At 43.2% G+C, this 20,107-nt stretch overlaps 1 protein-coding gene across 1 annotated transcript; it reads right to left on the bottom strand.

Annotated features, from left to right (window-relative positions):
- Positions 1 to 311: 311 nt before the first annotated feature.
- NEU3 (neuraminidase 3) lies at positions 312 to 19,466 on the bottom strand (the record flags this gene model as incomplete). Its single annotated transcript, XM_080689327.1, has 4 exons — positions 19,260 to 19,466; positions 9,376 to 10,417; positions 7,551 to 7,656; positions 312 to 459 (listed from the first exon to the last, which is right to left on the bottom strand). Exons 1-4 carry the CDS (start codon positions 19,461 to 19,463, stop codon positions 312 to 314), a joined length of 1,500 nt encoding a protein of 499 aa, XP_080545453.1. The 5' UTR covers positions 19,464 to 19,466.
- Positions 19,467 to 20,107: the final 641 nt, after the last annotated feature.

The raw sequence follows: 20,107 nt of genomic DNA, 5'->3' as shown, positions 1-20,107 counted from the left end.
AAGAATAAAAAATAGGGCTGAGGGTGTAGCTCGAAGGTAGAATGCCCCTGGGTTCCATCCCCAGTACCACACACGTGCGCGTGCGCACACACACACACACACACACACACACACAAATAGGAGTGTTCTAGTCTGCCTAAAATCCACCTTTGAGTTTCCAAGTTTAAAGGATTTCTATTCTCCAAGTGACTGAAAATTAAATGGCCATTAATTCATCTATTTAGTAAATATTTATCCAGTCCCCACTATGCTAGGGGCATAATATGATGAATAAGTAGACTTGGTATCCTGTCCTCAAAGCTCATACCAGCTCATAGGCCAAACTCCATGGCCTCAATCCGTACTTCATTTTCAGTACAGAAACCTGAGCTTTCCAACCAGGCACAAGTAGCAGCAAGGACGGTGCTGCTGCTTGATGACTTCCCAGTGCCTTGACCCCAGAGACGGGAGCCAGGGCCCCTGAAGGGAGGCAGCTGAGGAGAGAGATGTCAAGAGGCACCTTCTTTTTTTTTGCAGGTCTGGGGATGGAACCCAGGGGCATTCTACCTCTGAGCTACACCCCCAGCCTTATTGTTTCAAAACAGGGTCTCACTGAGTTGCAAAGGGCATAAGTAGTAGCTGAGGCTGTCCGCGAACCTGGATCCTCCTGTCTCAGCCTCCCAAATGCTGGGATTACAAGCATACACCACCATGCCCGGCTTTAGGAGGACCTTTATCTTATGGCCACACAGTGTGACCACCAAGGGCAGATGACAGTCCAGACCAGACATATGCTCAGGTTATTATCTGACTGATAGCAATCAGGTAACCTCATCCTTTTGACTCCTGAATCTTTGATCCACAAACCTATGGAGCTCGGAAATCTCTAGGTTGGCACCTGTCCAGACAGCTCATGCTCTGTGCTTTGACCCTTGTTCTCCCTTTTACAGGCATACAAAGTCCTTTTTCACAGAGCTGAATCCTCAGCAGCCCATATACCTCAGCCTCCCAGTCCTTGGCTGAGTCCCTAGGTTGTGTAAACCTTCTACAGATAGAAAAGCACCCTGTGCCACAGGCCCAGGTCTGTGTCAAGCTATGTTGTCATCTTTCACCTCCAAATTTGACAGGACTATTGTTAAGAATCCCAGGGAAAACTGAATTTCTGACCTGGCAAGGATATAGTGGACTGGCAGACTAGGGACCTAAGTTAGACAGCTACTTGCAAATGAAGCTTGGTTCCACTAGGACATCAAATTAAAAGTCTCCATGGGGTGTGTGAACAGGAGGAGGTGAGGCAACAGATGGAGGGGTAAACATTGCCTCTCAGAGTATTTTGTAAATGTTCAGCATCAGCATTACTTGACAGCTTGTTAGAAATTCTCAGGCCCTACCCTAGACCTACTGAATTAGATTCTTGTGGAAGGAAGCTTGAGGAGGATGAAGAGCTGAGAATCCTTTTTTTTAAACTTTTCCAGGTGATCATATGCATGTATAAGTTTGAAAAGTACTACTAATTGCACTATTTTAGTTCAAATTGCTATAACAGAAACACCATAGACTGGGTAGTTTATGAACAACAAATTTATTTTTCACAGTTCCAGAGGCTGAGAAATCAACAATCAAGACCAGGTGATGGTTTGGTGAAGGCTTGCTTTCTGCCACATAGATGGCACATAGATGGCTGCATCCTCACCTGCCCGAAGGAAAAAGGGGCTAACCAGCTCCTTTAGACCTTTTATAGGGGAACTAATCCCATTCATGAGGTTGGGTCCTCATGACCAAATTACTGCCCAAATGCCCCACCTCTTAATATCATCACCTTGGGTATTAGATTTCAACATAAGAACTTAAGGGGGTACATATATATTTAGACTCTAGCACACAGTGTGATAAGCTAATATGATTCCTATAGGAAAAATAATTATGGCAGCTCCCATTCTCTAGACATCTATGTACTAGGCACTTTTTTAAGTTTAAATGTTATCTCACTTCATCTTCACAACAACTCTGAGGTACTTTCGTTATCCTACTTTTTATAGATGTAGAAACTAAAGCTACTTGCCCAAGTTACTTTACCTTTCCAATGCTGTTTCCTCATGTGACAGTTGGAGACAATGTCTTGCTTCTTCAGTTGTCGTGAGGACTTCTCAGAGAGCACATGTGGAGGGCCACCCACATTGCTTGAGGGAGCTTAGACCCAGCTACTGGGTGCAGCTCCAGAGACTGGCCCACAGTGGGGAAGGACCCAAACCAAAATCTCCAACCAGTGGCTCAGAGAGTTGCCTGGTGCCTGCAGATCCCTGGGCTTCCCATTTGGCACCATGTCAGCTTGACCTGCTATCAAGTTCCATGTTTACTCCTTCAGGGAACACATGCTCTCATTTCAGATTTTATTTCTAGTTGATGACAACAAAATCTATGTTTAGAATGACTCTGAGTCATGGAAGGCAGCTACTCTAAAGGTTGGGGGCACTGGAAAATGATTCTACTAGGTCTGGACTTCCAAGGAGAGAAACTAGTGTATTTCTTTTGAAATAGAAGGGAAAGACCTTTGAGAGGCAACTCTATTATTCCAGGATCATCATTAGCCTCTACCAGCTGCTGAATGTCCACCATGTTCCAAGGGCTTAAGAGGCACGATCTCTGTTGCATATCAACGTAAAGGTGAATATCACCCACTTCTGTCTCTTCTTTGATGGATGACAAAAACAAGTTTTAAATTAGGGTTGTCTTCATCATTTCCTGGTTGCATGACATTGAAACATCTAACCTTATTGAATTTCATCTTTCCTATCTCTAAAATAGAGTTGAGTTAAATGAGAGAATGTTTATGTAACTCAAAGCATGCAGTAGGCACTTTACAAATGTCTCTTTGCACCCTTCTTTCCTATATTGTAATATGCTGGGCTTGTAGTAGACACAGAGGACAGAGATAACTCAGACCAAGTCCCTTCTTGACTACCTGGGACCTATTCCATACCCAGGCCAGGTCATTCCTCATAGTGAGAGAGCAAAAGATCTGGGGGAAAAAAAAAAACAGGAAGCTGGCCAAATCCATGGGGCCTGCAGTTTGCTCAGGGGATGGCTGTCTACCTTGGAGCATCCTCTTCAGTGGACCCTGCCTTCATCCCTTCTTCTCCACCATTCTTACTCTCAACAATTAACTAATCAGATATTGACAGTGCTGAGGATAATGGAGACTGAAGGTAGGACACATTTATTTTCCTATTTATATAAAACATCACTGTTTGCTAAGCCCTTTTGAGGAGTTACTAGTCTATCAGACCCACACAACCTCCTGGTGAGGTGGCAGGAAAAGGATGTGCTCATGCAATAGCTAAAGAAACTGCTTCCCAGAGGGGGCCAGTAGCTTGCAAAGTCATCCATGAACTTAGTAAAAAGCTCTAGGACAAGGACCCCTGATTCCTCTTAGTAAAGTCCTCTTCTCCATTTTGTCCAACATCTCTCTTGATAATTTATCTTTTAGATCATGCTGTCAATCAAAATTTAGTAGACTATATTGAAAGTTATTTCTCATGGCTTGTATTTTAGTTCCAGGTAGTAATGAACAGGCTGTGTTACCAATTAATGCACTTTTCAGTGAGTATAATTAAATTCTTTCAGTTGCAAACTATATACATCCAACTCAAACTTGCTTAATAAGTAAATAACATAAAGGCTAAAGGGTCATTGGTTCTCATAACAATAGTGGGCCCTCCTAAATGGCATCAGAATTCTTCTACCTAGCTCCCTTCTCAGCTTTCTCCTGCCTCTTGGCATTCTCCACTGGTCAAGGATGTTTGTATTCTAGGACAATAACCTCTTAGTTTAGTGCTCCCAGTGGAAAGAGAGCTTGTCTAAAATGGTACTCATTTTTTCCCTTTGGTACTGCTATTACTAAATCCCTAGAGAAGGTAGGGAAAGCCTAGTAAAGTTACTAAATACCTAAAGAAGTTTTAAACTTCCAATTACCAAAAGTCCAGGGTATCAACTTTTTGTGTGTATGGTATTAGGGATTGAACCCAGGGGCATTCTACCTCCAAGCTACACCCCCAAACCCTATTTTTTATTCTTTATTTTGAAACAGGGTTTCACTAAGTTGCAAAGGGCCTAAGTAGTTGAGGCTGCCTGAGAACCCTGATCCTCCTGTCTCAGCCTCCCAAGTACTGGGATTACAAATGCGCACCACCATCCTCGGTGTATCAACTCTTTTGTACTCCATTTTGGTATGGGGTATGGTTTATAACAATTGTTTTAGTTATATTTTATCTACTCCTTACAGTATTTGAAATGTTCAAAAAGATCAGCTCTACTAGTTTTATAATTGGCATTTATGTTTAAGGCAGTTTAGTCAAATTTGTTATTGTTTAAATATTTAAGAGGTTTTAATGTTTTGATATGAGCTTAATAAATTAAGCACTTAAGTTTAGATAGCAGACTTGAGTATTCCTCTCAAGCTCAAATGCCCTTCAGACATTAAGCAATCTAATAAAGCATGTAAAAATAAAATACATCACTGGATTTTTAAAAAATGATTATATAATTATTGTAAAACTATTTTAGGAGGTAAGTTAGCAGTTCTTTGAACTTCACTTATTTTTCAACATTATAAACTCTTGGTACTATGACAAAAAGATTTGCCCATTTGAAACCTTTTCAAAAATGAATTTAAGAAAATAGGCAACTCCAATGACAGAACATAGGAGTGTGCTAAAACATCTGGCCAATTCAGTATTGCCTGTAAGCATCCCAAGAGAATAAACAGAAGTTAAACCCATTCCCCATAGGTAAATACTGTGTGCTTTTCAGCTACAATTTGGTACTAACTTCAAGGTACTCTGAAAAGCATAAAACATGCAGCAACAAGCACAAGAGCTAAAGTGAGTGGTGATTCTGTGCTCCTCCTTAGAACCTAGTTTGTGCCATGCTATCAAACCAGTCGCAGTCATCCCTGCCTGGCTTCCCTAACAGGCAACTATGCTCAAATGGCAATGTGTAAAGGCACAATGGGTTATTATCAGTAAAGCTTTCTGAAAGTAAAAGTTCTTATGAAAAGAAGAAACCACTTCAAATTCATTTTTTGGAGAGAACTGGGTATAAACTAGATACTAGGAATGAAAATCATCTCAGTTTCCTTAAAAATAAAAACAGTAGCCACTAAAATTAAGCTTTTTATTCATCTTTCTTGTTTCTAAGAGTCTTTTTTATGGTGGGGAAAATATTTCTGGTACTTGGCATCACAGAGTTAAACCACACTCAGAACATGCTGAGCCTTGGTATCTCCTCTTGGAGTCCTAGAGGAGTGGCAGTTATAGAAAATCCAAGTGGGGACAGAGAGGAAATACCAGTGAAATGAGAACCCCAAATCACAGCGTGGCTTTAGGCTCGGGTAAAGCCAAAGAAAAGCCCATTCCTAGGACATAATGTGACTAACCTGGAGGCAGGCCAGCACAGACAGCACTCATTTAGAATGCTCAGCCGGCTTTGGATGCTAGGCAAGCTACAGAGGGACGTGACATCCTCCCCGTGGCAGAACTCCCCAGGGCCTTCTTTGCTAGCTCCAGGAGGCCAGGGGTCTTCTCATTCATTCACTCAACATTTCTTTTCCACTGTCTAATTCTGTTCCAGACCCAATGCTGAATGCAGAGGACAAAGAGAGGAATCAGACAGTCCTGACCTCCAGGGAATCAAGAAAACAAGAGAAAACACATATATTTATAGATTAGTCATTGTGATTCACTGTAAAAAGGACAGAAAGGAGTGAAGCAGGTTTAGCTCTCAAGGAGTCCCTAGCCTAGCAGAGACCTAGAGGACACAAAACAGATTCAACAGAGCAGCCTGTGGAAAGGACCAGAGGGAGGCTCAGTCTGTGGACTCTGGCAGCACAGAGATGGATGGCATAACATCTCTATGAATAATGCAGTTGGGAAAGTATACAGTCTACTGGAGAAGAATGAGTAGCTGAATCCAGCCAAAATGGAGATACCAAATCTTACATTCTCAGGCTGACCTCTATGGGTCCTTTGGTCCCATCAGGCAGAGTGCAAAGCTCTTACCCAGCTATCTGAAGGGAAAGCAGAAACTGGTGATTGGAATTCAGAGCAAAATAAAGTACAAAACAACAGGGCCTGAGGCAAATGTAAGGAGCACATACAGGACCAACAGTGTGGATGGCTGGGAGGCTGATCAGGGTCCACATCGCAGCAGGAGGCCCCTTTCATGAGTGGGCCATGTGTGCTGAATGGATCCATTTGAGGCCCCCAAGGGACAGGGTGGTGGCGCCTAATGGCAAAGGATCACGTGGTCCTTCATGCATAAAGAGTAGAGGCCTATCTGCTTCCTCTTTTCTTCACAGCTGTCATCACCTGTCTATCTTTCCCATTCTGGCAACCAGAGGGTGGCTGAAATGAGCTGTTTGGGATGCAGTAGCATGGTACAGGTTCCAGGGCTGAGGGCCTTGGGTGACTGGCACCAGAGTTGGAATGTCTATAGTTTTTCTTATTGATCACTTAGAACATGGCTAAGTTAAGCTAGTTTATACAGGGTTGGGTTGCTCTTCATGCCAAGCTGCAGGCCTGTGCAGGTCTCTCTTTCTTCCCACAGGTTTCAGGGAACAGTCCCAGCTGTTCTTCACAGCAACTACCATCTACCCCATCTCTCTGGTCTGGGCTTCACATCAGTGCCACATTCTCTTCCCCACAAAAGTGCCAGGACTCGTATCTGCTGTTCTTTTCTTCACAGCTGCTATCACCCACTCTATTCCTCTCTCTAGCCTCATTCTAGATTTCCTATGTCCCCAACCCTCTGTCATTCTTGGAGCACAAAGGCCCTTTCCCAGGTAAGAGTTTCACTGCCAGTCAATAAGGAGAAATGAACATGAGGCAATGGGGAAGGAGAAAGGGAGGGCAATTTCGAGATGGCTGGCTATCTTTAATTACTGGTATTAGACATCTCTGGCCTACATGAGTATGTGGCTGAGGTCTCTTCCTTGACTCCTTTCTTGGGTAGTAATAAAAAAGTCTGGATATTCTCATTTTAAACTCCTTTAGCCCTGGTTATAGAACTTAGCTGTCTTCCCTTTCCCTATCTTGTTGGGTATAGTGCTCAGGAAAGGTTTGCCAAACAAGTTTTGACTTTTTAGAAGGGGCTATCTTTTTAATCCTCTCCCTTTCCCCAACTCCTCCCTGTACCACCAACCTTGCCCATTCCTGGACCCATGCCATCTTTCATTTGCCAATTCGACAGAGGTCATCTCTTATAGTAGGCATCATAGAAGGAAGTAAAGGACTTTACCCAAAAATGAAAGGTTCTGCATGTCAGGCTAAATGTAAATAATGTTTAGTAAGCAGTGAAGAGCCACAAATAATTTTGAACTAAGAATTGGCAATAGTACCTGGCATTATGCACAATGTCAAGAAAAGTTTAGATAAAGGTATACATGAGTGAATGAATGATCATAACTGTGTACTGGAAAGATTACTTTGGAAAATGTAATAAAAATGAGTCTAAGGGAATTTTTAAAAAAACTTCTCTAAGCTACAATCTTAAGCAATCTGCTAAAGTGTACGTACAGGTGATCTCCACTTTCATCCTGTAGGATGCGCGGCTCTAACTGGCATAACTGCAACCCTAGTTTTCTAGGCTGCATTCCATGACTAAGCTTGCTCTCCATGATCACTATTCAGCAACAAATACATTTAGCTTATGCCAGTTTAAGGCATTATCCTCCTAAAATAGGGATAAAACCTAAACCTCCCATGAAAGAATTGTCATGATAACAGGCACCTAGGGAAACAATTTAAGATAGAAGCAACCACTCTGGTATCATCTGAGAAACCAATCACTGGCTAAGTTCAGCCCCAAGGGTGTTAGATGGGGAAGCACTCCTGTTTCACAAGTAATGATTCCAGTAGGTCCTAACAAATTAGACTGATTCTGAGGTTTGGTGGCTCAGAGACCTTCCGAATGAAGACCTTCTCCATTGGTAAAAAAGTAATATTAGACCACAACATTCTGAGTAAAAACAATTGGGAAAAACCCAGCAGCCTGGAGAAGCCCTTGGACAGATGATTCCAGGTGTACCGGAGATGCAACAGAAACAGTGACATCAGGAGCCACTATCACTCCAACATCTATAACCACCACCAGCACTTTCCCCCTCAGATCTTATTCCTCTTCTAGCTCCATAAACTGTGATCTCTTTGAAGGCAGGAACAATGAGGAATTTTGTCCAGTTTTTGTTTGTTTGGGTTTTAGAGGTGAGGTCTCGTTACTCAGATCTCCTGGGCTCAAATGATCCTCTTGCCTCAGCCTCCTGAGTAGCTGGGACTACAGGCACATGCCACCATGTCTGGTTTGTCCAACATTTTTTTTGTGTGTGTGTGTGGTACTGGGAGTGGAACCCAGAGGATTTCTACCTCCGTGCTATACTCCAGATCTATTTTATATTTTATTTGGAAACAGAGTCTAAGTTGCTGAGAGCCTCACTAAGTAGCTGAGGCTGGCTTCGAACCTGTGCAATCAGCCTCCCAAGCGCGGGGATTACAAGCCTGCGCCACCACGCCTGGCTAGTTTGTCCAACATTTTAAAGTCCTGACCTATATCCTTTTCCCATTAGTAATCATCCTAATTAATGAACTTCAGGCTCATCTTTCATTGAGGTAATAACATCAGAAACAATAAGCACCATTAACAAGGGTTGCTGGCACTGAACTTCTCATTTTTCTTCCTAGAAAATGATATTTTCTGAATGAGGAGGAAAGATTGAACAGAGATACAAAGCTGGAGAAGGTAAGCAACCTCACGATTCTGCTGCCTTGTTCAATTCCTCTAGAACAGACAGCTTGAGAGTTCTGAGCATGATTAGAAAGATGAGTTTTTTGTTTTTTTTTTTTAACTAAAAGTGGGAAAAAAATCCAGAACTTTCTTCTTGCTTTGACACAATGCCCAAGCATGTATGTAACCTCGTACCTGGATGAGAGTGAGTCGTCTGATAGTCCTGTAACTTTCATTTTGTGCAGAGTCTGAATGTAGCCTGGAGGACTTGCTGTCATAGAGCATGTAGGCACTCTGCTTCTCCTAGTAATGGGAAGGTGAGATATCACAGAACCAATTCTCTCATTTTACATATGAAGACCAAAGGCCCAGAAAGTTCAGGCAACACATCCAAGATCCTAAAGCAAACCAGTTCAGTGATTTTTCCACTGCAGTAGCTATGGCAAAAGTCATTTTGCTCTTTGGAAGAAGACAAAAAAAAGCAGAAAGCAGAATATTAAGTTTTTGAATTCTCTATAGAGTTATGTAAACTCTCTTATCTGGACTGTGTCTGCTATCCTCTTCTATGGAAAGCCAGGTCCTTAGCCAATTAATTAGTATTGAAATGGCTCAGGTTCCTACCAGGGTTGGTGCAGTCCTCCAGTATGTAAATCAGGATCTCTTGGTGTGAAAACAGCCGGAAGGCAATCTGCTCACACTCCTGCTTGGTCCCACATTCAAATAAACATCCAAACAAGCCCTCCTCCTCCAGAGCAGCCAGGTCTGAGTAGCCACAGGGCCCATGGTGCAAGATCCAGGGGCGAGACCATGAGGTTGTCTCCAAAGGGCTCTGGTTGAGATAGATGCCTAGGTCAATTCTCCGTCTCTTACAGGCTGGGTGTGAGTATAAGAGCCATGTTTCTGATGGTATTTCAGCTCCTTCCTCCAGCTTCAGTGAACTGCCCAGCAGAGAGCTCCGCTGAATATCTTTGTCAGTAGGCTCCTGAAGATTCCGTAAGATCTCCAGAGGCTGGAAACTCACTACACTGCCTTGGCAGCCATGTGGGGGCTCAGAGAGCTGTTGGCACAGGGCCTGTCTCTGGAAGCATTCACCATGATCAGTGCTAAAAGCCTCTGCCCGGTACCTGTTTGGTGTTCGGGCATTACAATAGAGCACAGGGTGAGCAGCCTTCCCAGTCACTTCTGCCACTTGGCACTCCACTGTCACCAGAGGCTGAATGAGACTACCACGGTGCCATGTGACCCCAAAGTCATCACTGTAGATCATCAGGGAGTGAGGCTTTACTCTACATGGTGACGGGACACAAAATAAGCGGTAAGGGAAATAGTATGCATATGCAGGGATGATCAGCCTCCCTGACTGCAGCTGGATGCCATGGCCCGGGCCCACAGCAAATGTAGCCCAGTACTTCAGCTCGGGGCCAATGACATCTTCAGTCAAGTCCCTCACCTCACTCCATGAGTATCCAGCATCCTGACTGCAGATGAAGCAGAGGCGGGCAGCATTCCTCCCTGACACAATCTGTTGACGTTCAGTGACACAGTTCCGCACACAGATGAAGAACAGGTACACAGAGCCACTCTTCTGCTCCCACACAGGACATGGGTTCATAGTACGATGCCCAGGTAATGTGGCTTCCATCAATGGCTTCAAGGGCCCCCACTGGTCAAGGGGAAGGAAGAGAGACAGTGAGAATGAGATACTAATAGGAAAACCTGAGGCTCGTTAAAGGCAATAGTAATTTTCATAAGCAAGAAATGTTATGGAATCTACAAAACTGTGAAGGGCCAAACATTAATTACATCTTAAAATATTATAGGATGGCCGGGCGTGGTGGTGCACGCTTGTAATCCCCGCGCTTGGGAGGCGGAGACAGGAGGATCATGCAGGTTCAAAGCCAGCCGCGCTGGCTTTTAGAGACCCTGTTTCTAAATTTAAAAAAAATAATAATATAAAATAGGTCTGGGCCGGGCGTGGTGGCACACGCTTGTAATCCCCACGCTTGGGAGGCGGAGACAGGAGGATCGTGCAGGTTCGAAGCCAGCCGCGCTGGCTTTTAGAGACCCTGTTTCTAAATTAAAAAAAAATAATAATATAAAATAGGTCTGGGACGGGCATGGTGGCACACGCTTGTAATCCCCACACTTGGGAGGCGGAGACAGGAGGATCGTGCAGGTTCGAAGCCAGCCGCGCTGCATTAAGAGACCCTGTTTCCAAAAATAAAAAAATAGGTCTGGGAGTGTAGCCCAGATGTAGAAGGGCTTCCAGGAACCCCAGTACTACCAAAAAATAAAAAATAAATAGGTCTGGGAGTGTAGCCCGGAGGTAGAAGGGTTTCCAGGAACCCCAGTACCACTGACAGATATTGTACATGCTGTCCTCTTTGTCTGGAATGTTCTTACTCATTTCCTCTGGACTTCCAAATCATGCACCAATACACAACTCTAAAGTCATTTACTTTTTTAAACCTGTGAAACTACCTCTCCTTCCCTAATTAGTTATAGCACAACTGTGTGTGTGTGTGTGTGTGTGTGTGTGTGTGGTACTGGGGATGGAACCCTTCTACCTCCGGGCAACACTCCCAGACCTATTTTGTATTTTTATTTGGAAACAGGGTCTCTTAAGCCAGCACGGCTGGCTTCAAACCTGCGCAATCCTCCTGTCTCCACCTCCCAAGCGTGGGGATTACAAGTGTGCGCCACCACGCCCAGCTATAGCATAACTTTTTTTTTTTTGGTGGTACTGGGAGTGGAGCCCAGGGGCTTTCAACCTCTGGGCTATACTCCCAGACCTATTTTATATTCTTTTATTTGGAAACAGGGTCTCACTAAGTTGCTGAGAGCCTCACTAAGTAGCTGAGGCTTGCTTCAAACCTGTGCTATCCTCCTGTCTCAGCCTTCCAAGTGCGGGGATTACAAGCATGCGCCACCATGCCCATCTTATAGCATAACTTTTATAAAAATTTTAACAAGCCAGGTGGCACACACTGGTAATCCCAGCATTTACCTGGAGCATTTACTGGAGGATCGTGGTTTGTGGACAGCTACTTAGTGAGGCCCTTTGCAACTCAGTAAAACCTTGATTCAAAATAAAGAATAAAAAATTGGGCTAGGAGTGTAGCTCAGAGGTAGAATACCACTGGGTTCCAACCCTAGTATTCTAGTATTGTAAAAAAAAAAAAATTATAACAATTTTTTTTTGTAACTGTTTTCTTCCAAAATTATGAGATTTGGGGGAACATAAACCAAATTTTACTAATTTTGTTATCTCCAGTGTCTGGCACATAATAGTAACTAAATAACATTTTACAAAGAGGAGGAGGGGTGTAGTCATTCGAGTCACCCCTCCGTGCCAGTTTGGAATGGAGCTGTTCCTATTCTCTGTATTTCTATCTCCTGTATTTCTATCTTTTCCTCTTTTTCTGTTTTTCTCTTTTTTTGTTTCTTTGGGGAGTTTTTGGGAAATTATTCCCAGGGGTCTAACAAAGATCCCTGGGGACAGTTCCCCAAATCTGTAACATATTTGGTGCCCACGCTGGGCTGACTTTGTTTTGGGTGCTAACCATATCGTATTTGGCGCCCCAACGTCTTTTTAAACATGAAGCATGTGGCTCTGTATTTTTCACGGGACTTTTTGTCCACTGAGCCAGTGGGGAACAGCAGCAGCTTTAGCTCCAACTGGTGAGCTGTCGAGCTTTTAAAAAACTGTAGAGCAGCCTCTGCAACACGGCATCTCTGAAAGTGAGTTCCAGGGCATCTCGTCAGTGGTCCTAGTACCACTGCACCCCAAAAGGTATGTACCTTCCTGGAGCGATAAGGAGTTCCACCAGAATGACCGTGATTGTCCGGAGGAGTCTGGTAGGCAATTCTGGTTCCCGGGGAACCCTCAGCCAAGGGAGTAGCCCGCGGCTGAATCCCCTCCAGGAAGAAATTCCTTTAAATAGGTAGGCTTGATAGGCCCAATGAGTGCCCATCCATTCTGCCCACATCACAGATGGGACACTTTTAAAAGCCCTATACAAGGTTAAATCTATGAGAAATGCCCATGGCCCACCTCCAGAAAAAATCCCAAACAGGACAGGAGACACTAGCCAGCAACCATTTCTAAATAGCAGTGAGTTTTTCCCCAGCAATGGGAAACAAGTTCTAGGGAGATACGCTAAAGGAGGGTAAATGGACAGAGAAAGCTCCCCAAACAGGAGACGCAAGCCAGCAAATGTTAATAAGCTTTTTTTGGTGGTTAAAAACAGGTTTTCGGAAGATAGGCTAGTTTGTTTTTAGCGGCAGGGTCTAGGAAGCGTGGCCATTAGCAACTGCGGCCACGTGCACCCTGTTGGTCACTATGGCAGGTCGTAGTCACCGGCAACTAGTGGAAGCCATAATGGGTAAGTTTTTACAAAAGCTCAAAAGGAAAAAAAAAAAACCTAGTAAAAGTTTCAGCCATGCAGGTCTGCTAGGTGATGGCCACACCTGGGACACATTGTCTGGCATTCAAAAGGCAGCTACAGCTCCATTTGCATAAGAAAAGCCCTCAGGGAGGAGACAGCTCAAGGAGGCCACACCAGGCTGCTGGAGGCTGGGAGCTTGGAGGCCCCTCAGAAGTGAAATAGATACAAGGAAGCAAATTGATAAGACCATTTTTTTGGGGGGGGGGGAATGGCAATCTTTTCAGCTAGAAAACCTCATTGAGAGACGGGATAAGCACTGTGAATTCTGTGGGCAGAACAGGAGGGAGGTGGCTTTTAACTCCATATCTGCCCTGGCTTTCTGGTGGACAGTGACGCCACTAAACTGCTCCATGCGGTCCACGCTGGACATTCCCAGCTGGACCACTGGCTTTAGGAGTAATATCCTAAATGCTAGGCAAATCCATCGGGTTTTGAGTGGTAAGCTCTAGGGAGGCGGAGGCGACCTTTCCCAGACAGGGCACTAAAACCCCACCCTTTCTCTCTCAAGGGGATCCCAGAAGTGTCAGATCTCCACTTGCATGTGTTCTCCAAAGCGGAGGTAAAAGCTAGATCCCAAACGCTAAAGAAAGCTCTCGTTTTTTTTTTCTGCACCCAAGTATGGCTACAGTATGCGCTGGGGAACAAAGACACGTGGCCCAGCCAAGGAGGTTTAAAGTAGCTTATCTTCAGCTATTCTTTAACTTCAGAGACCACCCAGATTTCTTTAATGATTGCAGGGTTGAGACAATTGTGGCAGCCTTGGCTACAGTAGTATGGGGAGGAGAGTTTAAAGTTCAATCTGTCCATATGCAGTTCTTTCTTAAGGGTTGAGTGTAAGGCTATATCACCAACTCAAACAATACGGTAGAGCGGGAGGCCATCCTCAGTCTGCAGGTTGCCAATTTGGTTTAACAGGGACTTGAAAAGGGAAAGAGAGACAGACAAAAGCCATTTAAGAACTCTGGCTGAGCACAGAAGCCTAGGCTCAAGTCTGTTTAAGGATGGAAAGCAAGGGCATCACTGGAGTAATGCTCTCAACCAGGAGGCCAAATAGGCCCGCTGAGGCCTGGCTCACGGTGCAAAGGGGGACCATTAAATGGCTGAGCGCCCCCAGTTCCGAAGGGAACTGGGGTCCCCAGACCTAAGTTCCCAGTAAATTACCACCACCTGAGTTGACTAAAAGAGCCTTAGGCGATAACGCAGTGAGATCTCAGAGGCCAGTTCTAAGGCATTGCCCTTCTTTCCCAGCCCAAGATCCAAAAGCTTAGCCAGGGTGGGGGGGCTTAAGAGGCCAGCTCTGAGCCATCTCTTTAATCAAGATTCAGCCTGAGGCGTCCAAGGTGACCTTCCCATTCTCCCATTCCTAGCCATACCTGAGATGTCAGCTCTTCTGCTAACAAAAGTTTTTTCCTTTTTTCTGGCTACACTAAAGTTATTGCTTAAAAATACATATTTTTTATCTCAGTCTTAGCTAAAATGGTTACTTCAGAAAAGTTGTCCAATTAGACTCCTGTGAGATGTGATTAAATAAAGTTATTTTCTTCTTTGACAAAATCAATGTTTTAAGACACTAGGGATGCTTTTATGATGTCGTGGATTTCTGTGGTAATTTACAATACAGTTTTTAAGGTGTGTGGTCAAATAAGATATGTATTGTCTTTAATATTACTCCTTTTGCAAAATTAAGGTTTTAAGGCACTAGTGGTATTTATCTAATATCTTAATTTTCCATCTAATTTATAGTTCATTTATTAAGTTAAGAAAATGCCAAATGCAATACTTTAAAAGGCTCTTAACTTCATATGGTTTAAAGTAACACAAGTATTTTAAATGGGTTTCCTTAACTGTTGGTATATGAACATCATTATTAAATGGTATGCTTTTTTGGGGTTTGCTTGTATGTAACAACAAAAGACAGATTTAGAGAGACTATAGATGTATTTCTTTATATGTTGGTAAATACAGAGAAAGGAAATGTTGTGAGACTAAGAAAGCATGTTGTAAGGTTTATCCTGATTGTCCGAAATGGGAAACAAAGGACCAAGATAGAAAAATCAGAAGGTTAAAGTAAGTTGTAAAGCATTGGTGGAATATTTATTTGTTTGTAAGTTTTATCCTAAGATTGTCCCAAATGGAAAAGAGAGGACCAGGATTAAAAAAAAAAAAAAAAAATCAAGAGGGTTAAAGCAAGTTGGCAGAAGGTTTGTGTTAAGTTGCAGAGGGTTTGTGGTATGTTTGTTTGCATATGTGATGAAGATGGATTATTAAAAGGGTGTAGGTTTCTAATAAGCCTACCACTTGTGTATTCCCAAGAGAAAAGCGCTAGAGTTCAGCAGGGGTGTACTATGGATAGAAAGGCTAGAGGATTACTTTTGGCAATGAAATCGGGAGACCCCAAAGTCTGTAATAATTCTTTAAAACTGGCTTCAAGGTTGTTTACCGGAAAAAAAGTTACAGGAGACTAAACCGTATCATACAGGGATTTGAAATTTGCTTTAGAAATTAATTCCAAAAGCTTGTTAAGTCTACCAGGCAAGCAATCTAGAGACACATGTCCAGGTGTGAAGATTAGCAGCTTGGTTTCACTCATCCCAAGAGAAACTTTTAGATCTTTTCTGACTGGAACATAGTCCTAGATAACAATGTTACCCTATTGTCAGCATACCAGCAAGTTTTAAGTAAACTTCAAACAGTGCCAGAGGAAAAGGATAAATTCTGTTTTGTCCAGGTGACCTGGTGCTCATCAAATCATCTAAAATCTTTATTCCAAAGCCTATTTCAGGTCTCCACAGCACTAATTTCTGGATTCACGTGGTGCAAAATAAACTTAATACATCCCACTTTTGTGTGTTTCAGTCTAAGAAAAAAAAACATTTTTAATTTCATTTAAGTGTTATCTTTTGGGTTTCATGGTTAACCTGTATTGTAAGTGTTGTCTCTTAGGGTTAAAGCTTTCTGACAGACAGAACCTGACAGACATCTGTTGAGGCCCTTTGGGTCGTCATAGACGCACACAGCACGGACCCATCTGATTCCCCCATGCCAACTACATGCATGAATGTTACCCTAAAGGTGGGGCCCCCCAACTTCGCCCCTGTACAGCTTGAAGCAGTTTATGACCGACTCGATGTCCTTATTCCTTTACTGGAGGGGTACATACATGCAATAGAAATGGGGGAAAAATTAATGGGAATTGAGCTCATGTTAAATGTTTGTACAATTGTAAATGTCAAAATGTATTTTCTGTATCTACCTTTGGCCTGACAGGTGTCAGGAAGTTACTAGACAAAGGGGGGAATGTATCAGTATTAGGAACAGCCTGGGAAAATTTGGGAAAGCTCTGATTATTAATATATTTCAAAAGAAAATAATTGATATATTTCAAAATACTTGTGTCAAAATGGCGGCAGACATGGGTAAAGAAAGGACTTGATTTCTGCCTAAAATAGGCAGCTATTCCAATGTAAATTAACCTAGCTCAAAGTAATTAACCAGTCAATAGGAGAGGAGAACTAGGCCTGTCTCTATCTAAAGACAGATCTTAAGAGAGGAGAACTAGGCCTTTCTCTAAAGATAGATCTACATGATTGGATAAGCTAGCTAAGATGGTAGGAGGGGTCGACCTTCATGAAAGGAGACACCTCACCACACCTTGCTAGGGGAGGTACCTTACAGGGTTAGGGGAGGTACCTTACAGGGATGTTCACTACATCAGAATTATGTAAACAAGATGGAGGTCATGGGTATAAAAAGTCCGGTCCACGTGTAATCCCTTTGGTGTATTCATTTCGAGTCACCCCCACCCCATGCCATTTTGGCATGGGGCTGTATTTCTATCTTTCTAATAAACTTCTTTAAATCTTAAAAAAAAAAGAGGAGGAGGAGGAGGAGGAAGAGAAAGAGAAAAAGAAGAAAAGCAAGGCCGATGCATGGTGCATACCTATAATCCCAGCTACTGGGAGACTGAGGCAGGAGGAACCCAAGTTTGATTGCTAGCCTCAGCAACTCAGCAAGATATTGCCTCAAAATATAAAAAATAACTGAAGATGTTGCTCAGTGTTATAGAGTGCCCCTGGGTTCCATCCCCAGTACTGATAAAGAAGGAGAAAAAGGAGGGGAAAGAGTGGAGAAAGAAGAAAAAAAGAAAAAAAGGGAGGTGGAAGAATGTGAGGAGGAAAAAGAAAAGCAAGGCAGGCAAAATAAAGTTTTAGGTGAATATAAGAAAATGTGTGTGTGTGTGTGTGTGTGTGTGTGTGTGTGTGTGTGTGTGTGTGTGTGTGTGTGTGTGTGTTTCTGGGGGTGGAACCCAGGGGCTTTTCTACCTCTGGGCTATATTCCCAGACCTATTTTATATTTTATTTGGAAACAGAGTGTCACTAAGTTGCTAAGAGCCTCACTCAGTAGCTGAGGCTGGCTTCAAACCTGTGCGATCCTCCTGTCTCAGCCTCCCAAGCGCGGGGATTACAAGTGTGCGCCACCACGCCCAGTGAATATAAGAAAATTTAAGACAATTCTTTTCCTTCCTGTGCTACCCTCAGGAGGCAATTCCCCAAGGGTAACACGAGCTTTTTTTTTTCTTTTTCTTTTTTCTTTCCAGTACTGATGATGAAACCCAGGAGCATTCTATCTCTGAGCTATACCCCCAGCTCTATTTTTTAGTCTCCACGCCCGGCTATTTTTTATTTTTGAAACAGGGTCTCACTGAGTTGCAAAGGGCCTCACTAAGTAGCTGAGGCAAACAGCGATCCTCCTGCCTCATCGTCCCAAATGCTGGGAACAGGCATTTTAACCAAAGCAGTGTGTAAAGCCCAAGCGTGGACTCAGAGACACGGCCTTCAAACCAGCCCACAGCACTACTGTGAGACACTGAGCAAGTTACTCAGTCTTACCTTCCTTCAGTTTCCTCACTGAATAACATTCTCACAGAGGAGTTGCTGTAAGGATACCATGAGATAATGCCTATTCAAATATATCACAAAGAAAGGCCTAATCTCATTAATATTTTAAAACACTGCTAGAAATTGGAATGAAAATTTCCAGAACCCTAATAGAAATGGACAAAGGGCAAGATCAACAATACATAGAAAGAGAAAAGAGAACAAAAGCTGGGCAACCTATAATCCCAGTACTTGGGAAGCTGAGACAGGAAGATCACAGGTTCAAGGCCAGTGAGTGCAAGACCCTGTTTCAAAATTTATAAAAGAGCTGGGGTGTAGCTCAGAGGCAGAATGTCCCAGGTTCAATCTCTAGTACTACAAAGACTCAAAAATCACTGTCTTTGAGTCTCACTTTAGTCATTCTAAGAGTAAAAAAGGCAACAATAAGAAATATACAATATGAAATAACCCAGGCCCCAAAGCAGTAACCATTCTTTCCACACTAAACATTCAGTAAAAAAGAGCTACTTTAGGGCAAGGGCTCCAAACACAGTTGAACCACTAATTACATGGGTGTTTTAATTCTTGGGCCCAGTTTCCTCCTATAAAATGGGAATACTGATGCATCCTCACATAAAGCATTTAGTAGTAGTAATAATATGGTTATTACTGCCATCTCCACTTAGCTGTCTACTAAATGTGGTTTCAAACAAGTTACTTACCTCATAAAGCACCAGGATCCCTCACTAGCAAAACTGGACTAACAGTTACTTCCCTGGGTGACTTATAAGGATTAGAAGGAAATGAAAAGCACACTACATGTTAGCTAAATATGAATGAGCCATGGAGGACTCTGGAGTTTGAAACCAAGTTTGAAACCTGACTCTACTGCTGAATTATAGCTGCTTGACCTTGAACACATGACTTCTCTGAGCCTCCGTTTCCTCATATATAAAACTTGACTGACATAGGTACCTATGACACAGTGGTTGTGAAGATCCAGTGTACCCCTGGCGCATAATAAGCACTGAGAGCCACTATTTTTGTTGCTTTTTCCTCCTCAATTTTCCCAATGGGGCTTTCCAAGGGCTGAAAGGAAAAGGCACAGACTCCAAAGTACACTGAGCTCTGTGGAGAGAAAATGAGGCCCAGGGCCAGACCCAGATCTGGGATGAATCACCTGTACTGAGTGCCCAGTCCTCAGCCCTCGCCTCAGCACCAGGTGGAGAGCATCCTCATCCCTGCAAGTGGAACGCTTCTCTGCAAAGGCCAGGAAGGTGTGGGCAGAAGGCATGTAGAGCAGGGCTGGAATCCTGTAGGTAACCCCATTGTCTTCCTGCTGGAACAGAGGGCTGTTGAACGAGGATGATGTCACTTCTTCCATGACCTCTGCAAGGACAGGAGTCAGTTCAATGTGTCAGAACCCAAATACTGGCCTGCATACAAGTTCTCTATCACTCCACTGCTGGAAGGCACAGAGGAGACACAGGTGCACTCAAATATTTTTGGTTTTGTTTTTCATAAGAAGTAAACATCATGGTCTCAATAGCACAGAGCAAACATTACTCATTCTCATTTATTTTTTCTTTGTGCTGGGAATTAAACCCAGGGACATACTACCTTCAAGCTACACCCTACCCCTTTTAAATATTTTTTATTTTAAAACAGAGCCTCACTAAATTGCAGAGGCAGGCCCTGAACCTGCAGTCCTTCTATCTCAGCCTCCCAAGTACTGGAATTACAGGTGTGCCCCATCACACCCAGAATGCATTCTCATTTACAAAATCTATTCTCCAAACTCTGTAGGAATCCTATGCAGCCTGTCAAGAGTGTGACTCTCCAGAGAGGTTCTGCATTTGCTTCTGCCCAGAATCCAGGAGTCTTACCAGCCTGGGATGATTTTAATGTCAATTTCTTGGCTTGGGGTTTTTAGGCTATTGGGTAATATAAATATAAACCCAAATCCATTTGAGTGAATGTCCATGGTTAAAATTCTCTAAGAAAACTTACTTCTGTACAGAAGCCTAG

This window comes from Muscardinus avellanarius, assembly GCF_963383645.1.
Source record: "Muscardinus avellanarius genome assembly, chromosome: 1".
Classification (NCBI taxonomy): Eukaryota; Metazoa; Chordata; class Mammalia; order Rodentia; family Gliridae; genus Muscardinus; species Muscardinus avellanarius.
Note: the sequence above shows the minus strand (reverse complement) of the source record. Positions and strands in the feature narration are given on the sequence as shown.